The 16,510-nt window shown below is 39.8% G+C and overlaps 1 protein-coding gene across 2 annotated transcripts in view; it reads left to right on the top strand.

Moving 5' to 3' along the window:
• Nucleotides 1-16,510, top strand: part of PTPN11 (protein tyrosine phosphatase, non-receptor type 11) — a 72,843-nt gene that overhangs the window by 12,000 nt on the left and 44,333 nt on the right. For both annotated transcript variants that reach the window (XM_012663534.1, XM_012663535.1), the window contains exons 2-6: nucleotides 9,128-9,250; nucleotides 11,343-11,537; nucleotides 13,207-13,399; nucleotides 13,711-13,827; nucleotides 14,448-14,561. In XM_012663534.1, coding sequence (XP_012518988.1) covers nucleotides 9,128-9,250; nucleotides 11,343-11,537; nucleotides 13,207-13,399; nucleotides 13,711-13,827; nucleotides 14,448-14,561 — 742 coding nt within the window. The remainder of the gene's footprint in view (nucleotides 1-9,127; nucleotides 9,251-11,342; nucleotides 11,538-13,206; nucleotides 13,400-13,710; nucleotides 13,828-14,447; nucleotides 14,562-16,510) is intronic.

The following is a 16,510-nucleotide window of genomic DNA, read 5'->3' on the forward strand; positions in this document are numbered from 1 at the left end:
TGTCAGATGGAATTAAAGAAAAATCCAGTTGTATTCTGCTTAGAAAAGACAAATTGGCACAGAATGACAAAGGATAAATCAAACAAACCTGAGCACAAAGGATTCAGGTGGTACCAATAATATCAGGCTAAGTAGCATTCAAGATAAACAGCGTTAGGCTGGGCGCGGTGGCTCACGCCTGTAATCCTAGCTCTCTGGAAGGCCGAGGCGGGCAGATTGTTTGAGCTCAGGAGTTCGAAACCAGCCTGAGCAAGAGCGAGACCCCCGTCTCTACTAAAAATAGAAAGAAATTAATCGGACAACTAAAAATATGTAGAAAAAATTAGCCGGCATGGTGGTGCATGCCTGTACTCCCAGCTACTTGGGAAGCTGAGGCAGGAGGATCGCTTGAGCCCAGGAGTTTGAGGTTGCTGTGAGCTAGGATGACGCCATGGCACTCTAGCCCAGGCAACACAGTGAGACTCTGTCTTAAAAAAAAAAAAAAAAAAGATAAACAGTGTTAAATACTGATTTATTTAATACTAATTTCGTATAGATGAAAGGTACAATCTCTCCACGGTAGAGTATTGTCAAGAATCTTTATGTATTGAATGAGGTAACAACAAGCGAACAAGCTACAATAGTTCTAAGGCTCTTTTGCATGCATTAACTCATTAATTCTCACTTCCTCTGAGGGAGGCACTATTATTATCCATATTTTACATGTAGAGAAACCAAGGCAGAGACTGATTAATTAACTTGTCTAACAGATGTGGCATTCTGGGCTTTGAAAAAGTAGTTTGGCTGCTTCAGTAACCAAGAGATGCTTCAAATCAGGTTTTTAAAATGCGTTTTTCAGAAGCATTTTCCTGATTTCTCCTCTTAGATGGGTTTTAGTCTTGCAGATTGAAAGACATGAGTAAATGCTAGAAGAGCAAAATATGCATCCAGATTTAATAATATGAATGTTTTTCTGAGCCTTGGAATCTCATTGCTTTTATAAATGAAGGTTTTTTTTTTTTTTTTCCTTTGGGCTGAGAATAGCACTGAACTTGGGGAGGAACTGTGGGCTGTAAATTGTCCGCCTCTGAATGGAGTTGAACTTGCATTTCTTGTTCCCAGAGAAAGTTGGGTTTGTTGAAAGACCCTCAAATTGGAGATTAGAACTGACTTTAGTCCTTGAGGTTTTACCATTTAGTGACTTCTGCTTAAAAACAATTAAATTGAAGATGATGTTAAAATTATCCCAGATGTATCAATTTTTTTTTTTATTATCCCTAGATTTTTGAGTCACAGAAAGACTTTCCTTAGCATCAGTCCCCAACCTTTTTGGCACCAGGGACCATTTTCATGGAAGACAATTTTTCCAGGGACTGGGGAGGGAGGGGATAGTTTTGGGATGATTCAAGCATATTACATTTATTGTGTGCTTTATTTCTATTATTATTACATTGTAATGTATAATGAAATAATTATACAGCTCACCATAGGTTGGGGACCCCCGCTCTCAGGTTAACAAGAAATTCACCCACTTTTTTCCTAGTATTGTATAGTTTCATCTTTTACATTTATATTTTTAATCCATATAGAATTTATTCTTACATATGGTGTGAGATATGCATCTAACCACTTGGTTATGGTACATTATTTTCTTAATGTGGTGTTGGATTCTGTTTCTAATATTTTGTTTAGAATTTCTTTATCAATATTCATGAATGTTGTTGGTCTCTTTTTTTTTCTTTGTATTGTCTTTATCAGCTATAGGTATCAGTGTTCTATTTGTTTCATAGCAGGAAGTAGGAAGTTTTCCTTTGGTTTCAATACTCTGGAATAATTTTAGAGCATTGGGACTATCTGGTCTTCAAAAGGTTGGTAGAATTCCATTGTGAAATCATCTGAGCCTGGTGCTTTTCTGTGGGGTAGTTTCCTAACTATTTTTTCTTTTTTTTTTAAATAGAAATTGTTCTGCATGAGTTTTCTTACTCTAAGGGAGTCAGTTTTGGTAGTCTTCATTTTCTTAGAAAATGATCCATTTCATCTAGGTTTTCTAATTTATTTGCACAACTTTTTAGTCTGTCCTCCTCGAATCATACCATAAAGAGGGCTCGCATATATGTGGATTTGTGTTTTTGGAGGTGGTTTTAGAGCAATTTTAGGCCTGCTACTCCCTTGTTCTCTCTGCTGTGCCGTTTTGCTCAGAATGCCCTTGCTTGGCACAAGGCTTGCAGTAGGAAGGTAAGAGATCACCTACTGACTTCTGGTATATTTTCTTTTGTTACTTACAGCTGATCTGGAATTTGGGTAGTCTCTTATGTTGAGGGTATGGTTTTTGTACAGTTTTATTTATTGTTTTGTTTTTTTCTTCTTTTTTCCATTAAAAAAATTTTTTTAAACCTTTTTCATTCTTCTAGTTTGATATGTCTGAATATTGTTTTGTTTTTTAACTCTGTATTGTTTTTGAAGGCTATGTGGGGAGATGAGGATTTAGGTAGTCACCATCGTCCTTGGCTACCTGGAAGTCCACACACTGTTCTAGATACTTTGTAAATATTAACTCATTTCATCCTCTCAGCAGCCCTATGACACAGGTACTGTTACTACCCCCTTTTATAGGTGACTTTACAGAGAGGTTAAATAACTAGCCCGGAATCACACGGAGCTAGGATTTGAACCAATGCAATCTGGCACCAGAGTCTATGCACCTACCCATAAGGCTTTGCCACCATGTTGCAATGATCCCCAGCATGTCAATGGTGGAGTGTGTGTGTGTGTGTGTGTGTGTCCTTTTTGAAGAAAAACAAACAAACAAACATAAACCCAATATTCTAAAAGATTTGGTCTCCAAATCTGTATTATATAATGGTTTTTTCATTTTTTTCCTTTTAGTAGAAAGCACATGTACCACTCAGCTTCAGACTAATGCACCCAATTTACGTAATTGTTCTGCAGCCAAAAGCAAAAGAGACTTGACATTTTAATTAGCTTACGTAGGTAGACAAAGTGAGGGTTAATGTTGGAGTTACAGTGTACTTTTTGAAAGATTATAAATAGCTGGAAGCCCTTCGTCACTGCTTTTTGATTCCCTAGAGCTTTGGGCATCTAGGTGGGAACCACAGATCAAAGAAACTGCAGATAAGGGTTTTCTTTTTTTAAATTGGATAGTTTAAGTAACCATACTGAATGCAGAAGTATTGGATGCTAGAGTAATAGGTATCAAATAAATTGGGGTTGATGTTTTCCTGGGTGAAATCCTGTCTTGATCGTCTGAGAAGCTCTCAGAGGGAGTAAAAAGCAAACTAATATTTTATTCTTTCAATCTGAGCCTTGTGATTTTTCTTTAAGACAATCGGTTAATCAGAATGATATTTAGATTTCCCCCAAAGCACTAATAAGATATGATAGGAAAAATTGAAAATAAATTTCAGTTAATGTAAACAACAGGAATGTTGAAGTCACACTGCATCTGGGTTCTTACATATTCTGATTATTTATTGTCAAAACAATCTTATATTTATTCTATGGTTGCCAATGGTAATATCTAACATTTCGTGCTTAGTGTGTACCGGGTACTTGGGTGACTTGTGAGCACCTGAGATTTGACACATACCAAGTCTAACATTTGATTTTCCTCTACCCACTTTTTCTGCATCTTGTACATGGTACCTTCAACCTTCTAGTTGCCCAAAACCTAGGAGTTATTCTTGTTCCCTTCTTTCTTTCCCATTCTGTATGTAATCCATTAGCAAATCCTGTTGGCAACCCTTACACTCTTCCTGGTCTATTACTATCACTGTTACTTATCACTACTCCTCCTGCTGCTGCCTTGGTCCTTGGCATCATCATTTCTTGACTGGCTTATTGTGGTGGCTTTCTTAATTATTTTACTCTTTTTTTTGAGACAAGGTCTCACTCTGTTGCCCATGCTGGAGTGCGGTGGCAAGATTACAGCTCACTGCAGCCTTGAACTCCTGGGCTCAGCTACCACGCCCCGCAAATTTTTTAATTTTCTGTAGAGACATTGTCTCACTATGTTGCCAGGCTGGTCTCAAACTCCTGGCCTCAAGCGATCCGCTCGCCTTGGCCTCCCAAAGTGCTGGGATTCCAGGCATGACCACTGTGCCTGGCCCCTCACCCTGCCTTTATTCCTCTCTGGAGCACTTATCATCATCTGACATTTTATTTACTTACCTGCTATTTCTTTATTTTCTATTTTCTCTCATTGTCAGGAAAGCTTCATGAGGGTAGAGACTTTTGTTAACTATGTCCTCAGCGCCTAGATGCCGTGCCTGTGATAGGTACTCAGTAAGTGTTTGTGGAATGAATTAATTTTGTAAGCCCTTCTCTTTTATCATCTCAGTTTATTCTCTTCTTAAAGAACTTTACTGAGATATAATTGACATACCATACAATGCACCTACTTAAAGTATACAATTCAATGGTTTTTAACATATTCATGCATTGCAGCAATCACAATTATAGCACGTTTTCATCGCCTTGAAAAGAAACCCCCACCCCTTAGCTATACTCCCTCTAATCCATTTTCCTGCCTCCCTTCAGCACTAAGCAAGCACTACTCTACTTTCTTTCTCTATAGATTTGCCTATTTTGGACATTTCATTTCAGTGGAATCTTATAGCACGTGTCCTCTTGTGTCTGGCTTCTTTCACCTAGCATCATGTTTTCAAGATTCATCATCATTGCAGCATGCATCAGTACTGTATTTCATTTCTTTCATGGCTGAATAACAGTTCATTGTTTGGATTCTCAGTTTATTCTGAAAATGAACCTAAGAACTGTCATCTCCGTTTTGCAGATGAGGAGTGTGAGGTGGAGAGGTCACAGAGCTAGTAAGTGGTAGAGCGCCCATGCACGCCCGGTCCTATCTGATCAGGAACTCCTAACCTTAGTGCCTAGTGGCTCTCCTGGTCCCTAATGCACGATTTATGATACCTCTTCACCCTTCCTTCACTGTTGCGAAACACTTGAATTGGGTCAATATTTGTTGAGAAGTCTCTTAAAAGTTCACTTGATTATCAGTACCGGGATGCTACATTTAATATTGACTTATGTTCTTGGGAGCATTTAAAAGCATTGAATTAGCTTATAAAGATCCAGGATAATTAGTCTTTAGAAATTACTCTCTTACCACGAATCTGGATGTCTTATGTTGGAATCCTTGAAGGAAATCTTCTTGCTGGGAACCAGAGAGGACTCTTCTGAAGCAGATGACATCCATCATGGGCTTTGTCATTGGTGTGTTTTAAAAACATTTTAAATTTAACACATTTTAAGCCTGGCCAACACATTGAGACTCCGTCTCTAAAAAAAAAAAAAATTAGCCAGGTGTGGTAGCACGCACCTATAGTCTCAGCTACTTGGGAGGCTGAGGTGGAAGGATCACTTGAGCCCAGGAGTTGGAGGCTGCAGTGACCTATGATTGCACGACTGCACTCCAGCCTGGGTGAGAGTGAGACCCTGTCTCTAAAAAAAAATTTTTTTAAATTTATTTTAAATGATTTCAAATTTACACAAAAGTTGCAAGAATATACAAAGAATTCATGTTTACTTTTCACTCAGATTTACCAGTTAACATTGTACAGGTTCAGTATTCCTTATCCAAAATATTTGGGACCAAAAGTGTTTTGGATTTCAGATTTTTTCAAATTTTGGAATATTCATCTTTTTTTTTGAGATAAAGTCTCTGTCACCCAGGCTGGAGTGCAGTGGTACGATCATAGCTCACTGAAGCTTCCACCTCCTGGGCTCAGGTGATCCTCCTGCCTCAGCCCACCAAGTAGCTGGGATTATAGGCCTGCACCACCATGCCCAGCTAATTTTTAAAATTCATTTATTTATTTATTTATGTATTTTTGAGATAGGGCCTTACTCTGTCGCTGGTGCTAGAGTGCAGTACCATCATCATAGCTCACTGAAACCTCAAACTCTTGAGTTTGAGTGATCCTCCTGCCTCAGCCTCCCAAGTAGCTGGGATTGCAGGCACTAATGTTTCTATTTTTCATAGAGATGGGGTCTTGCTCTTGCTTAGACTGGTCTGGAACTCCTGGCCTCAAACTAAATTTATTTTTTATAGAGATGAGAGTCTTGCTATGTTGATCAGGCTGGTCTCAAATTCCTGACCTCAAAGCAATCCTCCCACTTTGGCCTCCCAAAGTGCTGGGATTATAGGCATGAGCCACTGAGACTGGCCTCTATTTGTATGTATTACATACTTAAGCATCTCTAATCTGAAGACCCGAAATCTGAAATGCTCCAATGAGCATTTCCTTTGAGTGTCATGTTGATGCTCAAAAAGTTTTGTATTTTGGAGCATTTCAGATTCAGGATACTCAACCTGTACCGTGTTTGCCTTTCTTTCTTTTTCTCTCTATATTTACACACACACACACGCGCACACACACACACACACACAGACATGTACCTATACACACATAGACATATATGCACATATATATATGCACTGTATATATAATTTTTTTTGGAAACATTTAAGAGTAAGTTGCAGAAATGATGTCTCAGTGCTCCAAAATACTTCAGTGTATATGTCCTAAAAACAAGGACACTTGGTCACATAACCACAGTATATCGTCGGAATTGACATTATAATAGGTCTGCAGCACACGCAACCGCCCTGCCCCTCTCCCATTGGTGGAAAAATTGTCTTCCCTGAAACCCGTCCCTGGTGCCAAAAAGATTGGGGACCACTGAACAATCCTACTGTCAAATCCTTAGACTCCTTTCAAATTGTTTCAGTAATGTCCTTTATAGCAAAAGACAACACAGCAAAAACTCTTCTTTCCTTTCATCCCTTTCCATGATATTATCCAGGACATGCACTATATTACTTGTTAGGTCTTGTGACTGGCCTTTAATCTGGATAGTTCTTTGCCATCCCTCCCACCCCCCGCATGACAGTTAGTTTGTGGAATGCCACTTATTTGGGTTTGTCTGATGGTATTTGTCAGATTTCTCCACTGTGAAGTTCATTAGTTTTTTTTTTACTTATTAATTAACAAGTAATTAATGAGCATTTTTGTGGGGAGGTACTTTAAGTTAATTGCTGTAAATATCCTGTCCCTCCTGAAATGTTTGCTCACCAGTTTTAGCATCCATTGATGATTCTTGCCTGAACTATTAATATGACAAGTGTCAAATGGGGATTTTCTAATTCCATCATTCTTTTTACATTTATTATTTGTGATTCTACTGCCTTCTTGCTGGTGGCCACTCTGCAAAGTCCCAAGGTGGTTCAGGGCATCATATGGCAAGGGGGCTCATGAGAGATGGCCCGACTGGCTTCTCTAATAGACCCACTCTTGTGATAACTAACACATTCCCTCTATAACCCATTAATCCATTAATCCATGAATCCATTAATCTATGAATGGATAAATCCATTCAGGAGGGCAGAACCCTCATGACCCAATCACCTCTTAAAGGTTCCACTTCTTAATACTGTTACGTTGGGAATTAAGTTTCAAGGTTAGTTATAGAGGGGACAGACATTCAAACCATAGCATTGTCCTTTTGTGACTGTCTTATTTCACTTAGCGTGTTTCCAAGGTTTATCCTTGTTGTTTATCTGTTCGTTCACTGATGGACACTTGTTTCTCTTCTACATTTTGGCTTTTGTGAATAATGCGGCTATGAACATGGGTAGTGGAAAAATATCTATTCGAATCCCTGTTTTCAATTATTTTGGGTATATACCTGGAAGTGAAATTTTCTGGATCAGGTGGTAATTCCATGTTTAATTTTATGAGGAACCTTAATTAGTTTTTAAAAAATTAATATCTGTATGGACTCTGGGTTTCCTGTTTTATTCAATGGGTTCTAATCTGTTAATATCATTGTTTATTTATTTATTTATTTTTTTGAGACAGAGTCTCACTGTGTTGCCCGGGCTAGAGTGCTGTGGCGTCAGCCTAGCTCACAGCAACCTCAAACTCCTGGGCTCAAGTGATCCTCCTGCCTCAGCCTCCCGAGTAGCTGGGACTACAGGCATGCGCCACCATGCCCGGCTAATTTTTTCTATTTATTTATTTTTTTTTTGAGACAGAGTCTCACTGTGTTGCCCGGGCTAGAGTGCTGTGGCGTCAGCCTAGCTCACAGCAACCTCAAACTCCTGGGCTCAAGCGATCCTCCTGCCTCAGCCTCCCAAGTAGCTGGGACTACAGGCATGCGCCACCATGCCCAGCTAATTTTTTCTATATATTTTTAGTTGTCCAATTAATTTCTTTCTATTTTTAGTAGAGACGGGGTCTCGCTCTTGCTCAGGCTGGTCTTGAACTCCTGACCTTGAGCGATCCTCCCGCCTCGGCCTCCCAGAGTGCTAGGATTACAGGCATGAGCCACCACGCCCAGCCAAGCTCACCTTCTTACTTTTACTGCCCTAGCTCTGGAATCAGCCACTTCTCCAAGGAGCTCAGGTCCTTTTATTGGAGAATGGTATTTAGACACCAAGATAAGGGTTTTAGATGTTCTGATTGCGCCTGGAGTGTCATTGCTTCCAAATCCCTTCAGTTGAGAGAGCCAGGAAATGTATGTATTTGCGTGTATTCATAAACACACACACGCACAGAAGCATACATTTCCATTTCTACATCTATATATCTGCCTTTATAGGTATATTAAAAAGTAGAGTTCGCACTGCTACTTCCAATTCCAGTCTAACACCACAGGGTGTTCCTGGCTTTCTCCCTTCCCAGGTTCGTGTCTTCCTCTCCAACAGTGAGAAACCTGGCTTGTTATCCTCAGTATATTTACTCATTTATTAGGTAGTTTATTAATTTATTTTCTTACTTATTTTTGCTCAGTCTCATTCCATGTGCTCGGTGTTCTGGCCACGTGGTGTGTTTTTTGGGGCCTGGTCCCATCAGTGCCCTGTTTTAATACCCCCACTTCTGGCCAGGTCCCCAGCCCCACCTGCTGTGCCAGCAGATCCCAGGCCCTACCAAGGGAGAGCAGGGAGGGGGAGTGACCAAGGAGAAGAGGGTAAAGGGACAGGGAAGGTCTTGGTTTGTATTTTTAGTAGCGACTCTACTCATAAGGCATCTTAGCTGTGTTGGTGTGGACAGTAGTGCTGACAGAGTCCTTTGTTTTTTATTATTCTCTCTCTCTCTTTTCTAAGATGGTTTCACCCAAATATCACTGGCGTGGAGGCAGAAAACCTACTGTTGACAAGAGGAGTTGATGGCAGTTTCTTGGCAAGGCCCAGTAAAAGTAACCCCGGGGACTTCACACTTTCCGTTAGGTAAGTTGGAATTAAAGAGAGACTCCTGGGCGTGTTTTCCAGGTAGGAAATGGTAAAACGACACTCGGACAATTCACTACCCTCCTGGAGAGTTTGAAGGCCCGCCTGCTGCCCTGGGGTGACGCCCTGCTGGAGCACTGGCCTGCTTAGGGGTTTCGGGGAGTGGCCTCCTCGGAGCCACAGGCTCGGACCTTCAGCAGAAGGGGCGTAACGGGGCATTTCTTCTCCCCGAGGGACCTGGCTGAGGGTGAGTCGGGGCAGGTCCTAAGAGTTCTCAAGCCCTGCAGTGCTGATCCTGCTCCCACGCCTCTTGAACCTGGTTCCTGCATTTTTCCTTTCCCTTCTGCTGATTTCTTAACGGGAAAAGTACTTTGTAAGGGTTCCTTCAGATCACTTTCCTCTGTCAAGAAATAAAACATGACTGAGGAAGTTGTGGTCCCCTCTGTCTCCCTGCCCAGTCCCACTCCCCAGAGGAAGCCACTGTCAAGAGGTTGGCGTGTATTCTTCCTGAACATGTTTTGATACTGACGCCGCATATGAACAGGATAAAGTCAGTTTGTGTGTTTTTAAAACTCACATAAATGGATTTAGAATGTTGGCATCCTTTTCCAACTTTCTTTTTAAAATGTCTGTGTCCTATGCTGGTACATAGAGATCTAATTATTAATTTTAATGGCTATAAAATAGTATGAGCATATTAATGTATCCAGTCTCCTAGCGATGGGCGTTGGATAGTTTTTAGTGTGTACTAAATTTTTATGAACAGTACAGTGAGCGTCCTGTTATATGTCTCTTTGGGCAGCTGTGGGAGAGTTTTTCTAGAAATTGACTTTCTCTTATCCTCCTTACACTAGCTCATTCTAGGAGCTAGAACTGAACCGTTTTATGAATTTGCTTTTATGACTGCTACTTTTGTTTATTTATTTAGTTTTGATTTTTGTCTTACTCTTTAGAACCTGTAAATTTGCAATTTTTTTTTTTTTTTTTTTTTTTTTGAGACAGAGTCTCACTGTGTTGCCCGGGCTAGAGTGCTGTGGCGTCATCCTAGCTCACAGCAACCTCAAACTCCTGGGTTCAAGTGATCCTCCTGCCTCAGCCTCCCCAGTACCTGGGACTACAGGCATGCGCCACCATGCCTGGCTAATTTTTTCTATATATTTTTAGTTGTCCAATTAATTTCTTTCTAATTTTAGTAGAGACGGGGTCTCGCTCTTGCTCAGAGCTGGTCTCGAACTCCTGAGCTCAAACAATCCGCCCGCCTTGGCCTCCCAGAGAGCTAGGATTACAGGCGTGAGCCACCGCGCCCGGCCGTGAGATCACTTTTGACATATGTATTTATTCATGAGAACATTTCCATCACCCCAGAAAATTCCACTGTTCCCCTTTCCAGTCTTCCTCACTCTAAGAGGCAACTACTCCTCTCATTTCTGTTCCTATAGACTAGTTTTGCTTATACAGTTTTACATAAATGAAGTCATAAAGTTTATATTATTTTGTGTCTGGCTGCTTTCTCTCAACATAATGTTTTTGAGATTCATCCATTTTGTTGGATGTATCTGTTTTTTTTTTTTTAATTTTTGCTGCATGGTATTCCATTGTACGAGTATGCCATTATTTGTTTATACCTTTTTGTGATTAAAAAATAGAAACATTTTTTTTATTATGAATAATGCTGCAGTGAATATTCTCATACAAATATTTTGGTGGCTATGCAATTTCATTTCTTTTGGACAAAATACTTAGGGTGGATTTGCTGGGTTGTAAAGCAAGTGTATGTTTAATTTTGACTTTAATTATAGATGACCTTGATCAATTAATGATAGCAATTATTGTCAATATACGTAATTTGGTAGGTCAGTCATTCAAAATAGAAGGTATACAAGGTAAAGAAACTAATAAACAAAGCCCTTTGTGTTGAATTGGTTGACTGTGTGGTTATTTCACCCATTGTTTTTGTTACAGAGAAGGGGCAAATTCATTCCTTGGGTTTGTTTGAACATTTAGGCGAAATCTGATATGGAACATAAGATCCGTTTTTACTAGTATAACTCTTCATTTGTCCCCCCACTCCCCTTCCAATGGACTATTTTAGAAGAAATGGAGCTGTCACCCACATCAAGATTCAGAACACTGGTGATTATTACGACCTGTACGGAGGGGAAAAGTTTGCCACCTTGGCTGAGTTGGTCCAGTATTACATGGAACATCATGGGCAATTAAAAGAGAAGAATGGAGATGTTATTGAGCTTAAATATCCTCTGAACTGTGCAGATCCTACCTCTGAAAGGTCAGTGACATTTTAGTGACCACAAAGTCTGCATATGTCCTATGCCATATGTGTCATACAAATGCATCATGGAGGTCTGTCGTTGACTGGATGACTCCAATGGCCTGTATCTGTTTTTCAAGCTGTAATCTTTAAAGTAATAAGATTAAAGTAAGAATTATAGCATCAAATTATTCTCGGAGGATCCTTTTTTTGCAAAAGCTTCCATCAGTTACTTACACTCATCCTACAGGGCTCTCTATACTATTCCTGTATATGCTTGGTCCATGTGTTAAGTTTAAGACTTATCGAACTTCAGCCGATAATCTTTGAGAGTTATTAAAGGAAAACAAATGATAATGGAGACACCAAAATAGCAGCAGTTCTCTGTGGTGGCTCCGGACCAGTTATTCAGCAGTGCCACCAACAGATGTCAGTTTAAGCTCAACAGTGGAAAAGCAGAGAACTCAGAGGGTCGCCCTTCTCATCAGTTCTTTTAACGTTAGATCCACAATTGTGTGAGAATGATCTTGCGTAGAGGGAATTGTATTATTTTAGAGATCTCTCCCCCGTGTTGGAACTCAACTGGTGAAAGTGTGGTTTTGGCTTATTTGTATTTATTGTATTGGTTTCCTACATTCCCAGTCTCCTCTCTGACTTGGTACGAATTCAGGGTCTCTTAATTAGTTTGTGTGTTTTCTATCTTCAGGTATGTTTTTTCAGCTTACACCTTTATGTCAGTGCTATTACGTGCTGATAATTTGTTTCGTCAGCGACTTCTGTAGCTTCAAGCAAAAGGAAAAGCTGTCAGCCAACTCTGTGCCGTTTGTTTCTAAATTTTACTCTTTTCAGTTGCATGTGGATAAAAAATAACTCAAAAATTTATTCTTTTGGTGATGAATCATTAGTATTACCTGCCATGATAGTGCTCGCTTTCTTACCAAGATCCTGAGAGAAAAAGCCACATTATTAATGTTAAGGTGTTTTCCAGAGTAACTTAGAGTAGTATTGTCTCAAAGTCTGTCCTTGGATGGCTTTGGACTGCCTACGTCAGGACTGTCTGGTGTGCTGGTTAAAATGCAGAGTCCTAGGCCTCATTCAGACTTACGCATATTGATATCTCTGGTTGTGGGGTGTGTGGGGAATTCATATTTTTAGCAAACACCTCCACCCCTACTTGAAGTCTTATGTGCATTAAAGGTTGAGATGATAACCCAGTATATAGGTCAAAGACATCAGACACTGTGGAAGTATAGGTTATAAATATGGAAAAATTGGGAATGCATGAATTAATTATAATGAAGATCCTTTTTAATATAGGGTTTATATGCCAAAGCAATGACAAGCATTCAAAATGATTTTCTGTCTTATCACAATTTTTTATTCTAATTTCTTTAAATGGCTATGATTAAATAGTTGGTCCTTTTAGGATTGGGCAATGTAAAAATGGCAAGTTGCATTTTGAAAAGATGGGACATTTAAAAGAAAACAAGGAAGACTGAGGATATTTGTCTCCAAATGCCTGTGAGCTAAGCGAATTCTGTCATATGTGAGATTGATCAGTCCCTCGGAGGAATAGGCCTGGTTTTTAGTTGTGTTTAGGAGAGCTGATTATATACAGTAGTTTTGTGAAAGAATGTAGTGAACCCATGGGAGAACTCGGTTCATTTTCATTTTTAAAAAAACGTAGGTGGTTCCACGGACACCTTTCTGGGAAAGAAGCAGAGAAATTACTAACTGAAAAAGGAAAGCACGGTAGCTTTCTTGTCCGAGAGAGCCAGAGCCACCCCGGAGATTTCGTTCTCTCTGTGCGCACCGGTGATGACAAAGGGGAGAGCAATGACGGCAAATCTAAAGTGACCCACGTCATGATTCGCTGTCAGGTAAAGCTCCGGTTGAACTATGGGTCTGGTGAAATGTCATGTTTGGGTGATCTTTCTGCTGGGAGAAGGCAGACACGCTACATCCAAAGTGAGATTTTCTTTGCTCGTGTAGTCAAGGTTGTCTGTGCTTTTAGTACATTTATACACAGCCTCTGCCCCCCATTTTTATTATTTATTTGTTGATGGACACCTAGGTCGTTTCCATATACTGGGTGTTGTGACTAACGCTGCAGTGAATGTGGGAATGTGGGAAAAACAGTAATTTACCATAAAAGTACTAAATAACAAACATGATCTTTTTGTCTGGAAAGGAACTGAAATACGACGTTGGTGGAGGAGAACGGTTTGATTCTTTGACGGATCTCGTGGAGCATTACAAGAAGAATCCTATGGTAGAAACATTGGGCACAGTACTGCAGCTCAAACAGGTGAACATGTTGGAAAGCTAAAGCTCCTCCTTATAGAGTTTAAAAAATCCTGATACAGAATTTTGCAAACATACAGAAGTGGACATATGAGTATCATCGGCCTGCACATACCCATCACCCGGCTTCAGTTATGATCAACTCATCAAATCTTTATTTATGTATTACTCCACTCACCAGCCACCTCCTATAGTATTTGGAAGCAAATCCCAGATGTTATATTATTCCCATAGGTATCTGTAAAAGGCCTTATAGAATTTTTAAAGCAAGTTTTCACCATAGATCCACCTTTGGTTACTTTAGGTGACCACACTTACTTCGGAGTTGTTGCTATTTCAAAGTTCACCCTTATGATAGTGACAGATGATATCATCTCTCTAAATAATGTTTGTGGTCTATTTATAAAAAAAAAAATAGGTGTGAATTTATATCAGCAGAGTAAAGTGTACGTGGGGATTGCAGAAAGAACAGAAAATAAAGTGAAACTGTTGTAAAAATTTTTATTGTGAAATACTGGGTTCTTGCCTTTGTGAATATTGACATAGAAGTCTTTTTTTTTTTTGCATTAACACCTTTTTCTTTAATATTTTCTTTACTTTACATCAACTGCTGAACTTGATTAGCCCCTCAACACAACTCGTATTAATGCTGCTGAAATAGAAAGCAGGGTTCGAGAACTAAGCAAATTAGCTGAGACCACAGATAAAGTCAAACAAGGCTTTTGGGAAGAATTCGAGGTAAGTTATTAAAAGAGTGTTTTTACTTGCGTCATTAAATCCTATTTTTAATGGAGGAGAAGTTGGTCCTGTGTTTGGAATTGAATCCGAAAGACTCGAGTCTGACGTCCTTTCTTAATTCGGCCGTTGATTGACGTGGAGCGAGTTGCTGGGGGCTTCTTTGAAATAGAAGAGCATTGTGTTCTGAGAGGAGGGAGCTGGCAGTTAGTACTCACCGGGTGAGCCAACAGCTCCATTTGGCTCTTTGGGTTTGGACTTCTGGCAAAATCTCAGAAAAACAAAAGGATCTAATTCCTTTGGAAGATTTCCAGCATGCTCTGGGGTCTTTAGAGTCTATAGCCTTAGTGCCATGAATAAGTAAAAGAGAAACATCTCATGGTGGCTTTAATTTGAGGGTTCAAGTTGATAACTCTGGGAAGTTAAGTGAACTGATTTCTTTCCTGAAACCAACTTGGGTACGACAATGTCCCTGGCAGGAAGGTGCTGTGTTCCTGTTGCACTCTTATATGTCACTTACCCGTTGGTACTGGAATCTCTTTCTTTCTCTCCTCATCCATTTGACAGGAAACTTCTTCAAAAACAGGGATTCAGGCATATTTACCTTTGTAGTTATCTCCAGCACATAGCAGCACAGTGCCTACTACCCAGTAGAAACTCCATAAATGTTTGTTGAATGAGTATTTAGTTCATATTTACATCTCTCTCTCTCTTTTTTTTAAGAGACAGGGTCTTGCTCTGTTGCCTAGGCTGGAGGGCAGTGGTGCAATCATAGTTCACTGTAACCTCAAACTCCCGGGCTCAAGTGATCCCCCTGCCTCAGCCTCCTGAGTAGTTAGGACTATAGGCATGAGCCACCATGCCTGGCTAACTTAAAAATTTTTTTGTAGAGAGGGGGTCTCGCTCTGTTGTCCAGTCTGGTCTTGAACTCCTGGCCTCAAGTAATCCTCCTGTCTCAGCCTCTCAAAGCACTGGGATTACAGGCGTGAGCTATTTCACTCGGCCTAATGTTTACATCATTTTATTATTAGTGTTCTGTTTTTATGGGAATGATTTTCCATAATTTTTATAGGCCTAGAATTTATAAATATTTGTGGAATGGATGAATGAATAAATGAATGAATGGGCAAATGAAGTCCTTTTTGCCATGGTATCTCACGACTTAGTGAGATAGCTATTTCCATTTTATAGATGAGATACCTGAGGCTCAGGGAGGTTAAGTAAGTTGTCTCACCTCCATATCACAGATAATGATTGAATTCCAGCACTGAGGATGGGTACAGAATAGAACATTCTCAGTCCTTGTTCAACATTGCTGAACAGGGACTTGAATTCAGATTTGTTCACTTACACGAGGCATTAGGCTTTGAGGCCACTGTGGTGAACAAGGCAGACAGGGTTACTACCTTGAAAGGGCGCTTCTACTTAAGAGAGGGAAAGCAGTGGTGATGAAAAGCATCAATACAAAAGTGATGATAAACATAATGAGTAAGAATTTAAAATCTCAAGCTCCCTGCTCTCTTCTTTCTGCTCTACCTGCCTAGATAATAAAAGGCAGCGTTTCAGCAGTCATTTATTTCATTATGTTCATTCATTTCATCTTCATAAAGCCTCATGAGATAAGATGCGTGGATACAGAAGTTTTAGAAGTGTCTCACCAAATTTCAACAAAAAAATCGATTTTTCCCAAACTTTTTATTCTGGAGAATTTCAATTATATACAAAAGTGGAGAGAACAGGATAGTTACAGCAGTGTACCTGCCACTCAGCATTCACAATTGTCGATATTACGGGCAATCTTTTTCGACTACAGCCCGCTCACTCCCCTAGCCCTGACTTATCTTGAAGCAAATCTCACACATCATTTCATCTGTGACTATGTTTGTTCAGAAAGCTATAACCAGAATACCGTTATCATACCTAAAACTATTAACAGTAATTCCTTAATGTTA

This window comes from Propithecus coquereli, unplaced genomic scaffold (assembly GCF_000956105.1).
Source record: "Propithecus coquereli isolate 6110/MARCELLA unplaced genomic scaffold, Pcoq_1.0 Scaffold81, whole genome shotgun sequence".
In the NCBI taxonomy this organism is placed as follows: domain Eukaryota; kingdom Metazoa; phylum Chordata; class Mammalia; order Primates; family Indriidae; genus Propithecus; species Propithecus coquereli.